This window comes from Salmo trutta, unplaced genomic scaffold (assembly GCF_901001165.1).
Source record: "Salmo trutta unplaced genomic scaffold, fSalTru1.1, whole genome shotgun sequence".
In the NCBI taxonomy this organism is placed as follows: Eukaryota; Metazoa; Chordata; class Actinopteri; order Salmoniformes; family Salmonidae; genus Salmo; species Salmo trutta.
In genome coordinates this window covers 9,873-28,808 of record NW_021822265.1, presented here as the reverse complement: position 1 = coordinate 28,808, position 18,936 = coordinate 9,873, and the positions used below count along the sequence as shown (strand labels likewise).

Genomic DNA, 18,936 nt, shown 5'->3' with positions numbered 1-18,936 from the left:
TTAACACATCATGTAAAATGGAAGCATTCAGGTCACATAGCTGGCTATTCTCTTCCCTTGTGCATGGGTTTCTAATTAGCTTACACATCATGTAAAATGGAAGCATTCAGGACACATAGCTAGCTAGCCTCTTCCCTTGTGCATGGGTCTCTAATGTGCCATTAGCATCATGCCCTCTCACAGCAGCATTAACATGAGCTTGTACTTGTCCTGTGCGTGTCATTATTGTGTCTGTTGAAAGCTGCTGTTACCTAGTATCTGAAGACGTCTTGTCCCCCCCCCCCCCCCCCCCCCCCCCCCCCCCCCATGCAGACCTGAAGCTCCATCTGCAGAGCACGGACTATGGCAGTTTCCTGGCCAACGAGCCGTCACCCCTCACCGTGTCCGTCATCGACGACAAGCTCAAAGAGAAGATGGTGGTGGAGTTCCGTCACATGAGGAACCAGTCCTATGAACCGCTGGCAAGCTTCATGGACTTCATCACGTAAGTCATTGACAGGCTCTCTGGTGTCTGTCTGCCAGCCTCTATCCCAAATGAAGGGGCAAGACGGGTGCCCATTTAGGCTCAATTTAACTAGTCAATCTTTCCCATGCATTTTTGGGGGATTGAGGCTTAGAATATCACCTTGTCTTATTATTGCCTGAAACAATCAGCTATTGGTTAAACTGTATTTGTCTGTCTCCCATCTCTTTTCATTTATGTGACATCTGAATGGTCCATGTTTCATATGAAACACAACAGTACACTAGACTCGACCCTCATTCTGAACAGCCGTACTTCTTCATTACTCAAAAGAAAAACATCAACCAATTTCTAAAGACTGTTGACATCCAGTGGAAGCGATAGGAACTGCAAGCAAGTGCCTTAGAAATCTAGATCCACATAGAAAACCCATTGAAAACACTGTATATATATATATATATATATATATATTTTGACTCCCTATTTGCCTGTCTCTGACTATCTGCTTGCACCTGTTGTGTCTGTTATGTCCAGCAGGTGTGTTATTCATGTGTTAGTACAGTATTGATGAAGACATGAGGTTTGGGTCTGTTATGCCCAGCAGGTGTGTTATTCATGTGTTAGAACAGTATTGATGAAGACATGAGGTTGAAGCGTATACTCTGTTTATTTTTCTATTTACTAGCGCTCACTTTTTGTTATATTCTTTTGAGCGTGGATTAAATGTATTATGTAATTTTTGCATCTTGTCCTCCTTGGGTAATTCCTCTAAATGATTTTGAGTTCCAGGACTTTTTGAACTCTACATATGATTTTGTTTTTTGTCTCCCACGTACCGTCCGCCTTTCATTCTAGCCTGAGAGAGAACCCTCGTACTGGCTCTCACTGTCGTCCGCCTTTCATTCTAGCCTGAGAGAGAACCCTCGTACTGGCTCTCACTGTCGTCCGCCTTTTCATTCTAGCCTGAGAGAGAACCCTCGTACTGGCTCACTGTCGTCCGCCTTTTCATTCTAGCCTGAGACTTAACCCTCGTACTGGCTCTCACCGTTGTCCGCCTTTCATTCTAGCCTGAGAGAGAACCCTCGTACTGGCTCTCACTGTCGTCCGCCTTTTCATTCTAGCCTGAGAGAGAACCCTCGTACTGGCTCACTGTCGTCCGCCTTTTCATTCTAGCCTGAGACTTAACCCTCGTACTGGCTCTCACCGGCCGCCTTTTCATTCTAGCCTGAGAGAGAACCCTCGTACTGCCTCTCACCATCTAAGCAAAATAAATGTAATATTTGCTATGCTCTTAATAACTACCCAGTCATCACTGAAACGCACTCTCTCCTCCCATCTTCACAGGTACAGCTACATGATAGACAATGTGATCCTGCTGATCACAGGCACCCTGCACCAGCGGGCCATCTCTGAGCTGGTACCCAAGTGCCACCCGCTGGGCAGCTTTGAGCAGATGGAGGCTGTCAACATCGCCCAGACCCCAGCAGAACTTTACAACGCCATCCTGGTCGACACCCCTCTGGGTAAGGCAGGACTGTGACTGATGCATGCCAAATGGCACCCTATTCCCTATATAGTGCACTACTATAGACCAGAGGCCTATTCCCTATATAGTGCACTACTTTAGACCAGGGCCCTATTCCCTATATAGTGCACTACATTAGACCAGAGCCCTATTCCCTATATAGTGGTACTACTATAGACCAGAGCCCTATTCCCTATATAGTGGTACTACTATAGACCAGAGCCCTATTCCCTATATAGTGGTATTACTATAGACCAGAGCCCTATTCCCTATATAGTGTACTACTATAGACCAGGGCCCTATTCCCTATATAGTGCACTACATTAGACCAGAGCCCTATTCCCTATATAGTGGTACTACTATAGACCAGAGCCCTATTCCCTATATAGTGTACTACTATAGACCAGGGCCCTATTCCCTATATAGTGCACTACATTAGACCAGAGCCCTATTCCCTATATAGTGGTACTACTATAGACCAGAGCTCTATTCCCTATATAGTGGTACTACTATAGACCAGGGCCCTATTCCCTATATAGTGCACTACTATAGACCAGAGCCCTACTCCCTATATAGTGGTACTACTATAGACCAGGGCCCTATTCCCTATGTAAAAATCTAATTTTATTGGTCACATACATGTGATTAGCAGGTGTAGTGAAATGCTTGTGTTTCTAGCTTCGACAGTGCAGTAATATCTAACTAGTAATATCTAAGAAATTACACAACATATACACACACATCTAGGTAGGAATTAAGGGCCCTATTCCCTATGTAGTGCACTACATTAGACCAAGGCTCTGGACAGTGGGTATCATAAGTATTCGCCCTCCTTGGAGGTTTTCACGTTTTGTTGCGTGACAAAGTGGGATTGAAAAATATTTAACTGTGAAGACTCACAGCTGTAATCGCTACCAAAAGTGTTTCTAACGTATTGACTCGGGGGGTGAATGCTTATCTAATCTAACGTATTGACTAGGGGGGTGAATACTTATCTAATCTAACATATTTTATTTTTTATTTCACCTTTATTTAACCAGGTAGGCAAGTTGAGAACAAGTTCTCATTTACAATTGCGACCTGGCCAAGATAAAGCAAAGCAGTTCGACAACATACAAAAACTCAGTTACACATGGAGTAAAACAAACATACAATCAATGATGCAGTAGAAAAAAATAAGACTATATACAATGTGAGCAAATGATGTGATATAAGGGAGGTAAAGGCAAAAAAGGCCATGGTGGCGAAGTAAATAAAGTATAGCAAGTAAAACACTGGAATGGTAGATTTGTAGTTTGAAGAAAGTTCAAAGTTAAAATATAAATAATATGGTGCAAAGGAGCAAAATAAATAAAATAAATAAATACAGTAGGGGAAGAGATAGTAGTTTGGGCTAAATTATAGATGGGCTATGTACAGGTGCAGTGATCTGGGAGCTGCTCTGATAGCTGGTGCTTAAAGCTAGTGAAGGAGATAAGTGTTTCCAGTTTCAGAGATTTTTGTAGTTCGTTCCAGTCATTGGCAGCAGAGAACTGGAAGGAGAGACGACCAAAGGAGGATTTGGCTTTAGGGGTGACCAGAGAGATATACCTGCTGGAGCGCGTGCTACAGGTGGGTGCTGCTATGGTGACCAGTGAGCGGAGATAAGGGGGGACTTTACCTAGCAGGGTCTTGTAGATGACCTGGAGCCAATGTGTTTGGCGACGATTATGAAGCGAAGGCCAGCCAACGAGAGCGTACAGGTCGCAGTGGTGGGTAGTATATGGGGCTTTGGTGACAAAACGGATGGCACTGTGATAGACTGCATCCAGCTTGTTGAGTAGAGTGTTGGAGGCTGTTTTGTAAATGACATTGCCGAAGTCGAGGATTGGTAGGATGGTCAGTTTTACGAGGGTATGTTTGGCAGCATGAGTGAAGGATGCTTTGTTGTGAAATAGGAAGCCAATTGTAGATTTAACTTTGGATTGGAGATGATTGATGTGAGTCTGGAAGGAGAGTTTACAGTCTAACCAGACACCTAGGTATTTGTAGTTGTCCACAAATTCTAAGTTAGAACCGTCCAGAGAAGTGATGCTGGACAGGCGGGCAGGTGCAGGCAACGGTCGGTTGAAGAGCATGCATTTAGTTTTACTTGTGTTTAGGAGCAGTTGGAGACCACGGAAGGAGAGTTGAATGGCATTGAAGCTCGTCTGGAGGGTTGTTAACAGTGTCCAAAGAAGGGCCAGAAGTATACAGAATGGTGTCGTCTGCGTAGAGTTGGATCAGAGATTCACCAGCAGCAAGAGCGACATCATTGATGTATACAGAGAAAAGAGTTGAGTAGAGGCGAGTAGCTGTGGGGGGTGCAGTGCTGTTGAATGCAGTAGGGGTAGTTAGGTGGAAAGCATGGCCAGCCGTAGAAAAATGCTTATTGAAATTCTCAATTAAATTGGGCTTATCGGTGGTGACAGAGTTTCCTATCCTCAGTGCAGTGGGCAGTTGGGAGGAGGTGTTCTTATTCTCCATGGACTTTACAATGTCCCAGAACTTTTTAGAGTTTGAATTGCAGGAAGCAAATTTCTGTTTGAAAAAGCTAGCCTTGGCGTTTCTAACTGCCTGTGTGTATTGGTTTCTAACTTCCCTGAAAAGTTGCATATCGCGGGGGCAGTTCGATGCTAATGCAGAACGCCACAGGATATTTTTGTGTTGGTTAAGGGCAGTCAGGTTTGGGGAGAACCAAGGGCTATATCTGTTCCTGGTTCTAAATTTCTTGAACGGGGCATGCTTATTTAAGATGGTAAGGAAGGCATTTAAAAAAAATAACCAGGCATCCTCTACTGACAGGATGATGTCAATATCCTTCCAGGGCCAGGTCGATTAGAAAGGCTTGCTCGTTGAAATGTTTCAGGGAGCGTTTGACAGTGATGAGTGGAGGTCGTTTGACCGCTGACCCATTACGGGTGCAGGCAATGAGGCAGTGATCGCTGAGATCTTGGTTGAAAACAGCAGAGGTGTATTTAGAGGGCACGTTGGTTAGGATGATATCTATGAGGGTGCCAGTGTTTGCGGCTTTGGGGTTGTACCTGGTGGGTTCATTAATAATTTGTGTGAGATTGAGGGCATCAAGCTTGGATTGTAGGATGGCTGGGGTGTTAAGCATGTCCCAGTTTAGTTCACCTAGTAGCACAAGCTCTGAAGATGGATGGGGGGCAATCGGTTCACATATGGTGTCCAGAGCACAGCTAGGGGCCGAGGGGGGTCTATAGCAGGCGGCAACGGTGAGAGACTTGTTTTTGGAGAGGTGGATTTTTAAAAGTAGAAGTTCAAATTGTTTGGGTACAGACCTGGATAGCAGGACAGAACTCTGCAGGCTATCTCTGCAGTAGATTGCAACACCGCCCCCTTTGGTCGTTCTATCTTGTCTGAAAACGTTGTAGTTAGGGATGAAGATTTCAGAGTTTTTGGTGGACTTCCTAAGCCAAGATTCAGACACAGCTAAGACATCCGGGTTGGCAGAGTGTGCTAAAGCAGTGAATAAAACAAACTTAGGGAGGAGGCTTCTAATGTTAACATGCATGAAACCAAGACTATTACGGTTACAGAAGTCATCAAAAGAGAGCGCCTGGGGAGTAGGAGTGGAGCCAGGCATTGCGGGGCCTGGATTCACCTCTACATCCCCAGAGGAGCAGAGAAGAATGAGTATGAGGGTACGGCTAAAAGCTATAAGAATTGGTCGTCTGTGACGTCCAGAATAGAGAGAAAAAGGAGCAGGTTTCTGGGGGCGATTAAAATAGCTTCAAGGTATAATGTACAGACAAAGGTATGGTGGGATGTGAGTACAGAGGTCAACCTAGGCATTTAGTGATTATGAGAGAGATATTGTCTCTAGAAACATCATTGAAACCAGAAGATGTCATGGCATGTGTGGGTGGAGGAACTGAGAGGTTGGATAAGGAATAATGAGCAGGGCTAGAGGCTCTACAGTGAAATAAGCCAATAAACACTAACCAGAACAGCAATGGACATTGCATATTGACATTAAGGAGAGGCATGCTTAGCCGAGTGATCAAAGGGTTCAGTGAGATTCAGACAGCTAGCCGGGCCATAGGTAGCAAGCTGGTGGAAGATGGAGGGTGGTCTGTTTTTAGCCACCTCGTGCGTTTCTGTCTGTGGGTTAGTGGGGTTCCGTGTGGAAGGGGGTACCTGTCCAAGTTGGCAAAATAGTTAGTTATAGTGGCCCAAGAAAAGTGTCCGATAGACCTATTCAGATCGCAGCCGATAAGACAGCTTACGATTAGCCGGCCGCAGATGGGCGATCAGGTTACGTCGCGACGGAGGGGCCAGTTGGATAACTCCCTCGGGCAGATAACGTCGGTGGTCCAGTCGTGAAGGCCCAATGGGGCTCCGCATCGGCAGTAAAAAGGGTCAGGATAGGTGATTGTAGCCCAGGAGACACTTCAGCTGGCTAGCTCAGGAAAAGCCCACGAGTGGCTGACGGAACTCTTCAGCTGGCTAGCTCCGTAATAATGTGTGTTAATTCCGTGACTGACGTTGCCAATAGTCACTCAGGTAGCAGCTAGTTAGCTGCAAGATCCAGGTGTAAATGTCCAGAGCCTGCGGTAGAAATCGGGGAAAGGAGAGAGAATAGGTCCGGTATGCTCTGGTCTGAGTCGCGCTGTACAAAAACTGGCGATAGCTTTTCGCGCTAATGGATAGCTGAGGACAGCTAACCGTGGCTAGCTGAACTCCAACGTTAGCCAGTGAAAATGGCTAACCTCTGGCTAGCTTCTGTTGTGGAATTCAGATGAGGTAAATAATACTTTCTTTTTTAAATTGGTAAGGCGGGTTGCAGGAGAGTGCTTTGAGGTTGAGTTTTTAGTAGAAAAAATGTAAAAAGATAAGTGAAAAAAAATAAATATATATATACACACACACACACACACATATATATACACACACACACACACACGGGACAAGAGGAGGGGTAGAGGACGTCTGAACTGCTACGCCATCTTGGAATTCCATTTGACTAGGGGGGTGAATACTTATCTAATCTAACGTATTGACTAGGGGGGGTGAATACTTATCTAATCTAACGTATTGACTAGGGGGGGTGAATACTTATCTAATCTAACGTATTGACTAGGGGGGGTGAATACTTATCTAATCTAGCGTATTGACTAGGGGGGTGAATACTTATCTAATCTAACGTATTGACTCTGGGGTGAATACTTATCTAATCTAACGTGTTGACTAGGGGGGTGAGCACTTATCTATTGTATTGACTCGGGGGTGAATACTTATCTAATCAAGGTATATTTGTTTTATTTTTCATTAATTGTGTTAAGAATGTTAGCATTTTTCTTCCACTTTGACATGAGAGTATTTTGTGTAGATCAATGACCAAAAATCTAATGGAACTGTTCCCCCGTCCCGGGGCGGTTTTACTAATGGAACTGTTCCCCCGTCCCGGGGCGGTTTTACTAATGGAACTGTTCCCCCGTCCCGGGGCGGTTTTACTAATGGAACTGTTCCCCCTTCCCGGGGCGGTTTTACTAATGGAACTGTTCCCCGTCCCGGGGCGGTTTTACTAATGGAACTGTTCCCCGTCCCGGGGCGGTTTTACTAATGGAACTGTTCCCCGTCCCGGGGCGGTTTTACTAATGGTACTGTTCCCCCGTCCCGGGGCGGTTTTACTAATGGAACTGTTCCCACGTCCGGGGGCGGTTTTGCTAATGGTACTGTTCCCCCGTCCCGGGGCGGTTTTACTAATGGAACTGTTCCCCGTCCCGGGGCGGTTTTACTAATGGAACTGTTCCCCGTCCCGGGGCGGTTTTACTAATGGAACTGTTCCCCCGTCCCGGGGCGGTTTTACTAATGGAACTGTTCCCCCGTCCCGGGGCGGTTTTACTAATGGAACTGTTCCCCCGTCCCGGGGCGGTTTTACTAATGGAACTGTTCCCCGTCCCGGGGCGGTTTTACTAATGGAACTGGTCCCCCGTCCCGGGGCGGTTTTACTAATGGAACTGTTCCCCGTCCCGGGGCGGTTTTACTAATGGAACTGTTCCCCCGTCCCGGGGCGGTTTTTCTAATGGAACTGTTCCCATCCTGGGGCGGTTTTACTAATGGAACTGTTCCCCCGTCCCGGGGCGGTTTTACTAATGGAACTGTTCCCCCGTCCCGGGGCGGTTTTTCTAATGGAACTGTTCCCATCCTGGGGCGGTTTTACTAATGGAACTGTTCCCCCGTCCCGGGGCGGTTTTACTAATGGAACTGTTCCCCCGTCCCGGGGCGGTTTTACTAATGGAACTGTTCCCCCGTCCCGGGGCGGTTTTTCTAATGGAACTGTTCCCATCCTGGGGCGGTTTTACTAATGGAACTGTTCCCCCGTCCCGGGGCGGTTTTTCTAATGGAACTGTTCCCATCCTGGGGCGGTTTTACTAATGGAACTGTTCCCCCGTCCCGGGGCGGTTTTTCTAATGGAACTGTTCCCATCCTGGGGCGGTTTTACTAGTGGAACTCATGGAATTGAGAATGCGAAGAAGAAGAATTTTTGAACAACAGACTGGCGTGTTTTTATATCCTGTAGCGAACACTAGATGGCGCTAAAACTCAACTTGCTCATAAATGTGTCATCCTCTAACCTCTCTGGGCTAGCGTCCCACCTACTCAACAGCCAGTGGAATCCCGTGGCGCGTTATTCAAATACCTTAGAAATGCTATTACTTCAATTTCTCAAACATATGACTATTTTACAGCATTTTAAAGACAAGACTCTCGTTAATCTAACCACACTGTCCGATTTCAAAAAGGCTTTACAACGAAAGCAAAACATTAGATTATGTCAGCAGAGTACCCAGCCAGAAATAATCAGACACCCATTTTTCAAGCTAGCATATAATGTCACATAAACCCAAACCACAGCTAAATGCAGCACTAACCTTTGATCTTCATCAGATGACAATCTTAGGACATTATGTTATACAATACATGCATGTTTTGTTCAATCAAGTTCATATTTATATCAAAAATCAGCTTTTTACATTAGCATGTAACTAGCATTCCCACCGAACACTTCCGGTGAATTTACTAAATTACTCACGATAAACGTTCACAAAAAACATAATTATTTTAAGAATTATAGATACAGAACTCCTCTATGCACTCGCTATGTCCGATTTTAAAATAGCTTTTCGGTGAAAGCACATTTTGCAATATTCTAAGTAGATAGCCCAGCCATCACAGGCTAGCTATTTTGACACCAACCAAGTGTGGTACTCACCAAACTCCGATTTACTATTAGAAAAGTTTGATTACCTTTGGTGTTCTTCGTCAGAATGCACTCCCAGGACTTCTACTTCAATAACAAATGTTGGTTTGGTCCCAAATAATCCATAGTTATATCCAAATAGCGGCGTTTTGTTCGTGCGTTCAAGACACTATCCGATGGGTAAATAAGGGTCACGCGCCCGACGCGTTTCGTGACAAAAAAATTCTAAATATTCCATTACCGTACTTCGAAGCATGTCAACCGCTGTTTAAAATCAATTTTTATGCCATTTTTCTCGTAAAAAAGCGATAATATTCCGACCGGGAGTGGTGGTTTTCGTTCAGAGAGAGAAAGTAAACATGGAGTCGACTTGGGCACGCGCGCCCCGTCCCATTGTTCTCAGATTGACCACTATCAAAATGCGCTACTGTTTTTCAGCCATGGGCTGCAAAGCCACCATTCAGCTTTCTGGCGCCTTCTGAGAGCCTATGGGAGCGTTAGAAAATGTCACGTCATGCCAGAGATCCCCTGTTTTTGTTAGAGATGATCAATAAGGCCATGAAATGGTCAGAGAGTGCTTCCTGTTTGGAATCTTCTCATGTTTTGGCCTGCCAAATGAGTTGTGTTATACTCACAGTCACCATTCAAACAGTTTTAGAAACTTTAGGGTGTTTTCTATCCAAATCAAACAATTATATGCATATTCTAGTTACTGGGCAGGAGTAGTAACCAGATTAAATCGGGTACGTTTTTTATCCGGCCGTGCAAATACTGCCCCCTAGCCCCAACAGGCTAAACCCTGTTTTTTGAATGTCTGATCATTTCTTCAGCTGCTTTCTTCCAAGACTGCATATCTGAGCAGGATCTGGATGAGATGAACATCGAGATCATCCGTAATACTCTGTATAAGGTGAGCAAGGGATTCCATTCACCCGTAATACTCTGTATAAGGTGGGCAAGGGATTTCATTCACCCGTAATACTCTGTAATAAGGTGAGCAAGGGATTTCATTCACATTTTTAATTCACAATGTTAAACAACATCATGCATCAGAAGATGGATAGTCATTGGCTTTATACGTGTTTTCATTTCCAGGCTTATCTGGAGGCTTTCTACAAGTTCTGCTCCACTCTGGGAGGAACCACTGGTGACACCATGTGCCCTATTCTAGAGGTCTGTGAGCATGTCCCTTATTACAAAGTTAACTTGATATATACGGCGCCTTCGGGAAAGTATTCAGACCCCTTGACTTTTTCCACGTTTTTGTTACGTTACAGCCTTATTCTAAAATGGATTACAAAAGAAACTCATCAATCTACACACAATACCCCATAATGACAAGCAAAAAAACTGTTTTTTAGACATTTTCGGGAAATATATTAAAAATAAAAACAGATTTACATAAGTATTCAGACCCTTTGCTGTGAGACCTGAAATTGAGCTCAGGTGCATCTAGTTTCCATTGATCATCCTTGAGATGTTTCTACAAATTGATTAGAGTCCACCTGTGGTAAATTCAATTGATTGGACATGATTTGGAAAGGCACACACCTGTTTATATAAGGTCCCACAGTGGACAGTGCATGTCAGAGCAAAAACCAAGCCATGAGGTCAAAGAAATTGTCCGTAGAGCTCCAAGACAGGATTGTGTTGAGGCACAGATCTGGGGAAGGGTACCAAAACATTTCTGCAGCATTGACGGTCCCCAAGAACACAGTGGACTCCATCATTCTTAAATGAAAGAAGTTTGGAAACACCAAGACTCTTTCTAGAGCTGGCCGACCCGGCCAAACTGCCACTGTGACAGAGCTCTAGACTTCCTCTGTGGAGATGGTTGTCCTTCTGGAAGGTTTTCCCATCTCTGCAGCACTCCACAAATCAAGCCTTTATGATAGAGTGGCCAGACGGGAGCCATTCCTCAGGAAAAGGCACATGACAGCCCGCTTGGAGTTTGCCAAATGGCACCTGAAGACTCTCAGACTATGAGAAACAAGATTCTTTGGTCTGATGAAACCAAGATTGAACTATTTGATCCGAATGCCAAGCATAACCTGGCACCATCCCTACGGTGAAGCATAGTGTTGGCAGCATCATGCTGTGGGGATGTTTTTCAGCGGCAGGGACTGGGAGACTAGTCAGGATCGAGGGAAAGATGATCGGAGCAAAGTACAGAGAGATCCTTGATGAAAACCCGCTCCAGAGTGCTCAGGACCTCAGACTGGGGTGAAGGTTCACCTTCCAACAGGACAATGACCCTAAGCACACAGTCAAGACAACGCATTAGTGGCTTCAGGACGAGTCTCTGAATGTCCTTGAGCGGTCCAGTCAGAGCCCGGACTTGAACCGGATCGAACATCTCTGGAGAGACCTGAAAATAGCTGTGCCACAACACTCCCCATCCAGCTTGAGAGGATCTGCAGAGAAGAATGGGAGAAACTCAAGGCTCCCGAGTGACGCAGCAGTCTAAGGCACTGCATCTCAGTGCTTGAGGCGTCACTACAGACACCCTGGTTTGATTCCAGGCTGTATCACAACCGGCCGTGACTGGGGGTCCCATAGGGCGGCGCACAATTGGCACAGCGTCGTCCGGGTTTGGCCAGTGTAGGCCATCATTGTAAATAAGAATTTGTCCTTAACTGACTTGCCTAGTTAAATAAAAACTCCCCAAATACAGATGTGCCAAGCTTCTATCGTCATTCCCAAGAAGACTGGAGGCTGTAATCGCTGCCAAAGGTGCTTCAACAAAGTACAGAGTTTTTAATTAAAAATATATATATATTTGCAAAATGTCAACTTGTTTTTGCTTTATCGTCACGGTATTGTGTGTGTAGTGATGAGAAAAGAAAACAATTGAATCCATGTTAGAATAAGGCTGTAACGTAACAAAATGTGGGAAACGTCAAGGGGTCTGAATACTTTCCAAATGCACTGTGGTGTTTCTCTTTAGTCATTTATACTGGACCATCCAATTTAAAGAAAACATTTACACACACCTTGAAGTGTATTCTAGTATATTAATCTCTGTCAATCAATCAGTTTCCTATTTCCCCTCCCTGTGTGTGTCCAGTTTGAGGCGGACAGGAGGGCCTTCATCATCACCATCAACTCATTTGGTACGGAACTGTCTAAGGAGGACCGTGCCAAGCTGTTCCCCCACTGTGGCAAGCTGTACCCTGAGGGGCTGGCTCAGCTTGCCCGCGCTGACGACTACGAACAGGTCAAAGCTGTGGCCGACTTCTACCCTGTAAGTTATACTGCGATTACTACTACCCTGTCAGTTACTGGTCCTTGCTACTACTAACCTAGCCTACTGTCTACTACCCTGTAAGTTACTGGTCCTTACTACTAGCCTAGCCTACTACCCTGTCAGTTACTGGTCCTTACTACTAGCCTAGCCTACTACCCTGTCAGTTACTGGTCCTTACTACTAGCCTAGCCTACTACCCTGTCAGTTACTGGTCCTTACTACTAGCCTAGCCTACTACCCTGTCAGTTACTGGTCCTTACTACTAGCCTAGCCTACTACCCTGTCAGTTACTGGTCCTTACTACTAGCCTAGCCTACTACCCTGTCAGTTACTGGTCCTTACTACTAGCCTAGCCTACTACCCTGTCAGTTACTGGTCCTTACTACTAGCCTAGCCTACTACCCTGTCAGTTACTGGTCCTTACTACTAGCCTAGCCTACTACCCTGTCAGTTACTGGTCCTTACTACTGCTACTACTAGCCTAGCCTACTGTCTACTACCCTGTCAGTTACTGGTCCTTACTACTATGGAGTCTAACCTGACCGGGCAGGCCCGGCTTAGATACGGAGTCTAACCTGACCGGGCAGGCCCGGCTTAGATACGGAGTCTAACCTGACCGGGCAGGCCCGGCTTAGATACGGAGTCTAACCTGACCGGGCAGGCCCGGTTTAGATACGGAGTCTAACCTGACAAGTTAAACTCAGCATCTTCAAGTCTTTTTTTCTATTCTGTGACCTGAACATCAATGACAAACATATAGGTCTATCCCATACGCTGAAGTACAGTCTAACAATATGAGACCACTTTACAGCTTTACAGTCCATCTGCTATGGTAATATCCCTTAGATGAAGAGTCACTTTACAGCTTTACAGTCCATCTGCTATAGTAATATCCCTTAGGTGAAGAGTCACTTTACAGCTTTACAGTCCGTCTGCTATAGTAATATCCCTTAGGTGAAGGGTCACTTTACAGCTTTACAGTCCATCTGCTATAGTAATATCCCTTAGATGTAGAGTCACTTAGAGAAATACACCTGCTGTAAGGACATGGTATCCGTTTGTAGAACCAGTTGATCTGAAGCAGAGGACCAATGAATAGGCTCTCAATCCCCCAGCAATACATCTACCCTCCTACATCATCCTATTTGATAGTCCAAAACATATGGTGACCCAGCTCAGACCAGCTAACTCCTCTCTCTCTCTCCTCTCCTCTCAGGAATACAAGCTCCTGTTTGAGGGAGCAGGCAGCAACCCAGGGGACAAGACACTGGAGGACAGGTTCTTTGAGCATGAGGTGAGCAGCGTGACTCCTACATATCCACACACACACACACTCCCCTCTCATCGTAGTATTACCAGAACCCCCAAGGCCTAGGTGTGGGGTTGTTGGTAAGGTATGACCATATGGTATAAATCCGGCTTTTGAAGGTGTAGACTAGTTTTTAGGGGTAGGGTGGTTGTTGGCTTTGTTCATATTGCATTGGTTTTTAGGCTGAACTATAGTCCAGTGTTTCTCAACCCAGTCTTCAGGGATCACTGGTTGTTTCACATATTACACCAAGTGGTGTTGAACCCAGTCTTCAGGGATCACTGGTTGTTTCACATATTACACCACCTGGTGTTGAACCCAGTCTTCAGGGATCACTGGTTGTTTCACATATTACACCACGTGGTGTTGAACACAGTCTTCAGGGATCACTAGTTGTTTCACATGTTACACCACCTGGTGTTGAACCCAGTCTTCAGGGATCACTGGTTGTTTCACATATTACACCAAGTGGTGTTGAACCCAGTCTTCAGGGATCACTGGTTGTTTCACATATTACACCACGTGGTGTTGAACACAGTCTTCAGGGATCACTAGTTGTTTCACATGTTACACCACCTGGTGTTGAACCCAGTCTTCAGGGATCACTGGTTGTTTTACATATTACACCACGTGGTGTTGAACCCAGTCTTCAGGGATCACTGGTTGTTTCACATGTTACACCACCTGGTGTTGAACCCAGTCTTCAGGGATCACTGGTTGTTTTACATATTACACCACGTGGTGTTGAACCCAGTCTTCAGGGATCACTAGTTGTTTCACATGTTACACCACGTGGTGTTGAACCCAGTCTTCAGGGATCGACCCCCGGTGTCCTCGTTAACCCAGGACCCCCGGTGTCCTCGTTAACCCAGGACCCCCGGTGTCCTCGTTAACCCAGGACCCCCGGTGTCCTCGTTAACCCCACGACCCCCCCCCGGTGTCCTCGTTTAACCCCATGACCCCCCCCGGTGTCCTCGTTTAACCCCACGACCCCCCCCCCCCCGGTGTCCTCGTTTAACCCCACGACCCCCCCGGTGTCCTCGTTAACCCCACGACCCCCCGGTGTCCTCGTTAACCCACCACCCTGATGTGCTGTGTCCTGCAGGTGAAGCTGAACAAGCTGGCGTTTCTGAACCAGTTCCACTTCAGTGTGTTCTATGCCTATGTCAAGCTGAAGGAGCAGGAGTGTAGGAACATCGTGTGGATCGCTGAGTGTATCGCACAGAGGCACCGCGCCAAGATAGACAACTACATCCCCATCTTCTGATCTGAACACACACCAGTACCTCCCTACAATCTGATCTACACACACACACACACCAGTACCTCCTTATATTCTGATCTGAACACACACACACACACACCAGTACCTCCTTATATTCTGATCTGAACACACACACACACACACACACACACACACACACACACACCAGTACCTCCCTACATTCTGAACACACACACACACACACACACACCAGTACCTCCCTACATTCTGATCCACACACACCAGTACCTCCCTACATTCTGAACACACACACACACCAGTACCTCCCTACATTCTGATCTGAACACACACACACACACACACACACACACACACACACACACACACACACACACACACACACACCAGTACCTCCCTACATTCTGATCCACACACACACACACACACACACACACACACACACCACACACACTTCATCTCTCTCTTCTAATCCCACGTATCCATCCTTCCACAGCTTCTCTCCGATCCACAGTTACTATAGTCGCTGGTCCTAATAACAAACACATGTATCTTCTAATCTGAGATTGACAACTCTTCTTTCTATAGTTGAGTGATGCCATGTCTAGTCCTTCTACACTAGGACTGGTAAATGTGCTCCAAGTCCCATTTTGTTTTTGTCTCTTCATGGACAGATGCTAAATACCAGCTGTCCTCTACCGCTGGTGTTCAACCAGTGACCTAATTTAACAAGGTTTTGATTTTATTTCTGAAAGATACTGCTCCTTCTATAACACACATGGGTCAAAGTGACTTCTTCAGAAGAGCACACTGGTTCCTCCTCTGAGACATTCCCCCAGCCAGCCAGCCAGCCAACTCCACTAAGGAATGATGGGCTATAGGATGGCTACTTGCTGCTTTTGACCAATCATCGGCACAGTCTATTGTGCCCAGGAAGTGAACGTGCCATCAGCAGGTCCAGTTCAGACAGAAACCCATTCCATCTCTCAGCTTTAGGATCTCATCCTTTTGACTTGTATAGTTGGAGTGGATCAGATATTGAGTCCAGTGTGAGTCTGTCACCCCGTTGAAAGGTATTTTTGTCCCTAGCTGGTTGCTTGTTCTGACAATGTACTATACTGTCTTGATTGGTTGAGTGTTTTGTTTTGTTTTTGTAGTCGCTATAGAAGTGAAGCGACTCTTTACATTCAGCAGTTTAAGTGTGTGTTCGTCTCTAATGGGACCCTATTCACTAAGTAGTGCACTTAGTTTGACCATGGACCCCTATTCACTAAGTAGTACACTTAGTTTGACCATAGAACCCTATTCACTAAGTAGTACACTTAGTTTCACCAGGGGCCTATATGGTTTTGGTCAAAAGTAGTGCACTGTATAGGGTTCCATTTGGGACAGCCCCAGATACTGTGATGTACAATATCCATAGATGGAGAAGCAGAGTTTACTGAAATAATTTTCACCCTCCTGATTATATTTCTGTTATTCTCTGAAAAGGATACGCGTGTGTGTGGATTATGTCCTTGTCTTTATAAATAATACGTGTGTAGGAATTCTGTCCTATTGTAAATGAGATGACTGGACCTGAACAGTCCAGGTATTATTGCAAATTACATCCTGGGTTGAAATAGATGTTATGTGCTTGTATATGAAAAAAAGAGAAGCGAATGTGATGTTTAAACTATACAAGGATATATATATATCAAAATGACTTTAATGATTTGTATTTCTTTTTGGCATGATGTAAAAATCCATGTCTCGCTGTCATGGTCCTGTTAAAATGAGTTCTGTGTCTTATTTGTGAAATGTGTTGTAAAATGTAATAAATACTATATGGAAACAAATTGGTTTCAGTGCAAAAAGAAAGAGAAGCCTGTTCAAATCAACTAGTTATTTACTACCGTGTACTAGTAAAGACAACCTGGGCTTTAGGTCATCTATAATCAACTAGTTATTTACTACCGTGTACTAGTAAAGACAACCTGGGCTTTAGGTCATCTATAATCAACTAGTTATTCACTACCGTGTACTAGTAAAGACAACCTGGGCTTTAGGTCATCTTTAACCAACTAGTTATTCACTACCGTGTACTAGTTAAGACAGCCTGGGCTTTAGGTCATCTTTAGTAAACTGGTTTATTTTCCTAAAAGCCTACACACATGAGATACTGTATTTGTAGTAGTGTGTCACAATACAGACCCCTGCTTCAATGAAAATACATTGTGGTGTTTGACTATGGCTGTTCAGATGTTATTTTCCCTACTACAGCGGCGTTGGGCTCAAGACGGATGCCGGTATTGAGTTTTCTTATATGGAACGCTGTCCGTTGCGTTTCCTTGACCCCTGGCTTCTCTCCTCGCCTTTCCATCCAGTGGGTTTCCAGTAGAAAGTGAGAGGACGTAAGGAATCAAAGAGATTCTGCCTATTGTATGTTTCAGAGGTCCAGCTGTAGTGTCATGGTGAAGATATTGTGATGACACTCAATGAAGACTAGAACAGACTGGTACCATCATAAGACTATTATAGAAGACTAGAACAGACTGGTACCATCATAAGACTAGAACAGACTGGTATCATCATAAGGCTAGAACAGACTTGTACCATTATAAGGCTAGAACAGACTGGTACCATCATAAGGCTATTATAGAAGACTAGAACAGACTGGTACCATCATAAGACTAGAACAGACTGGTACCATCATAAGGCTATTATAGAAGACTAGAACAGACTGGTACCATCATAAGACTAGAACAGACTGGTACCATCATAAGGCTAGAACAGACTGGTACCATCATAAGTCTATTTAGAAGACTAGAACAGACTGGTACCATCATAAGACTATTATGGAAGACTAGAACAGACTGGAACCATCATAAGACCAGAGCAGACTGGTACCATCATAAGACTAGAACAGACTGGTACCATCATAAGACTATTATAGAAGACTAGAACAGACTGGTACCATCATAAAATTATTATAGAAGACTAGAACAGACTGGTACCATCATAAGGCTATTATAGAAGACTAGAACAGACTGGTACCATCATAAGGCTAGAACAGACTGGTACCATCATAAGGCTATTATAGAAGACTAGAACAGACTGGTACCATCATAAGGCTATTATAGAAGACTAGAACAGACTGGTACCATCATAAGACTATTATAGAAGACTAGAACAGACTGGTACCATCATAAGACTAGAACAGACTGGTACCATCATAAGAGTAGAACAGACTGGTATCAAATCAAATCAAATTTATTTATATAGCCCTTCGTACATCAGCTGAAATCTCAAAGTGCTGTACAGAAACCCAGCCTAAAACCCCAAACAGCAAGCAATGCATGTGAAAGAAGCACGGTGGCTGGGAAAAACTCCCTAGGAAAAACTCCTGAGAAAGGCCAAAAACCTAGGAAGAAACCTAGAGAGGAACCAGGCTATGAGGGGTGGCCAGTCCTCTTCCGGCTGTGCCGGGTGGATATTATAACAGAACATGGTCAAGATGTTAAAATGTTCGTAAATGACCAGCATGGTCAAATAATAATAATCATAGTAATTGTCGAGGGTGCAACAAGCACGTCCGGTGAACAGGTCAGGGTTCCGTAGCCGCAGGCAGAACAGTTGAAACTGGAGCAGCAGCATGGCCAGGTGGACTGGGGACAGCAAGGAGTCATCATGCCAGGTAGTCCTAGGGCTCAGGTCCTCCGAGAGAGAGAAAGAAAGAAAGAAAGAGAGAATTAGAGAGAGCATATTTACATTCACACAGGACACTGGATAAGACAAGAGAATACTCCAGATGTAACAGACTGACCCTAGCCCCCCGACACATAAACTACTGCAGCATAAATACTGGAGGCTGAGACAGGAGGGATCAGAAGACACTGTGGCCCCATCCGATGATACCCC

At 45.1% G+C, this 18,936-nt stretch overlaps 1 protein-coding gene across 1 annotated transcript; it reads left to right on the top strand.

Annotated features, from left to right (window-relative positions):
• Positions 1-312: 312 nt before the first annotated feature.
• LOC115181475 (V-type proton ATPase subunit d 1) lies at positions 313-15,148 on the top strand (the record flags this gene model as incomplete). The annotated part of the gene is given in 7 exon segments (XM_029743357.1): positions 313-484; positions 1,808-1,986; positions 10,068-10,147; positions 10,333-10,410; positions 12,305-12,481; positions 13,701-13,778; positions 14,899-15,148. Coding segments are annotated over 7 exon segments (926 nt in total), but the record flags the coding sequence as incomplete, so codon positions are not given.
• Between the last annotated feature and the right edge of the window lie 3,788 nt (positions 15,149-18,936).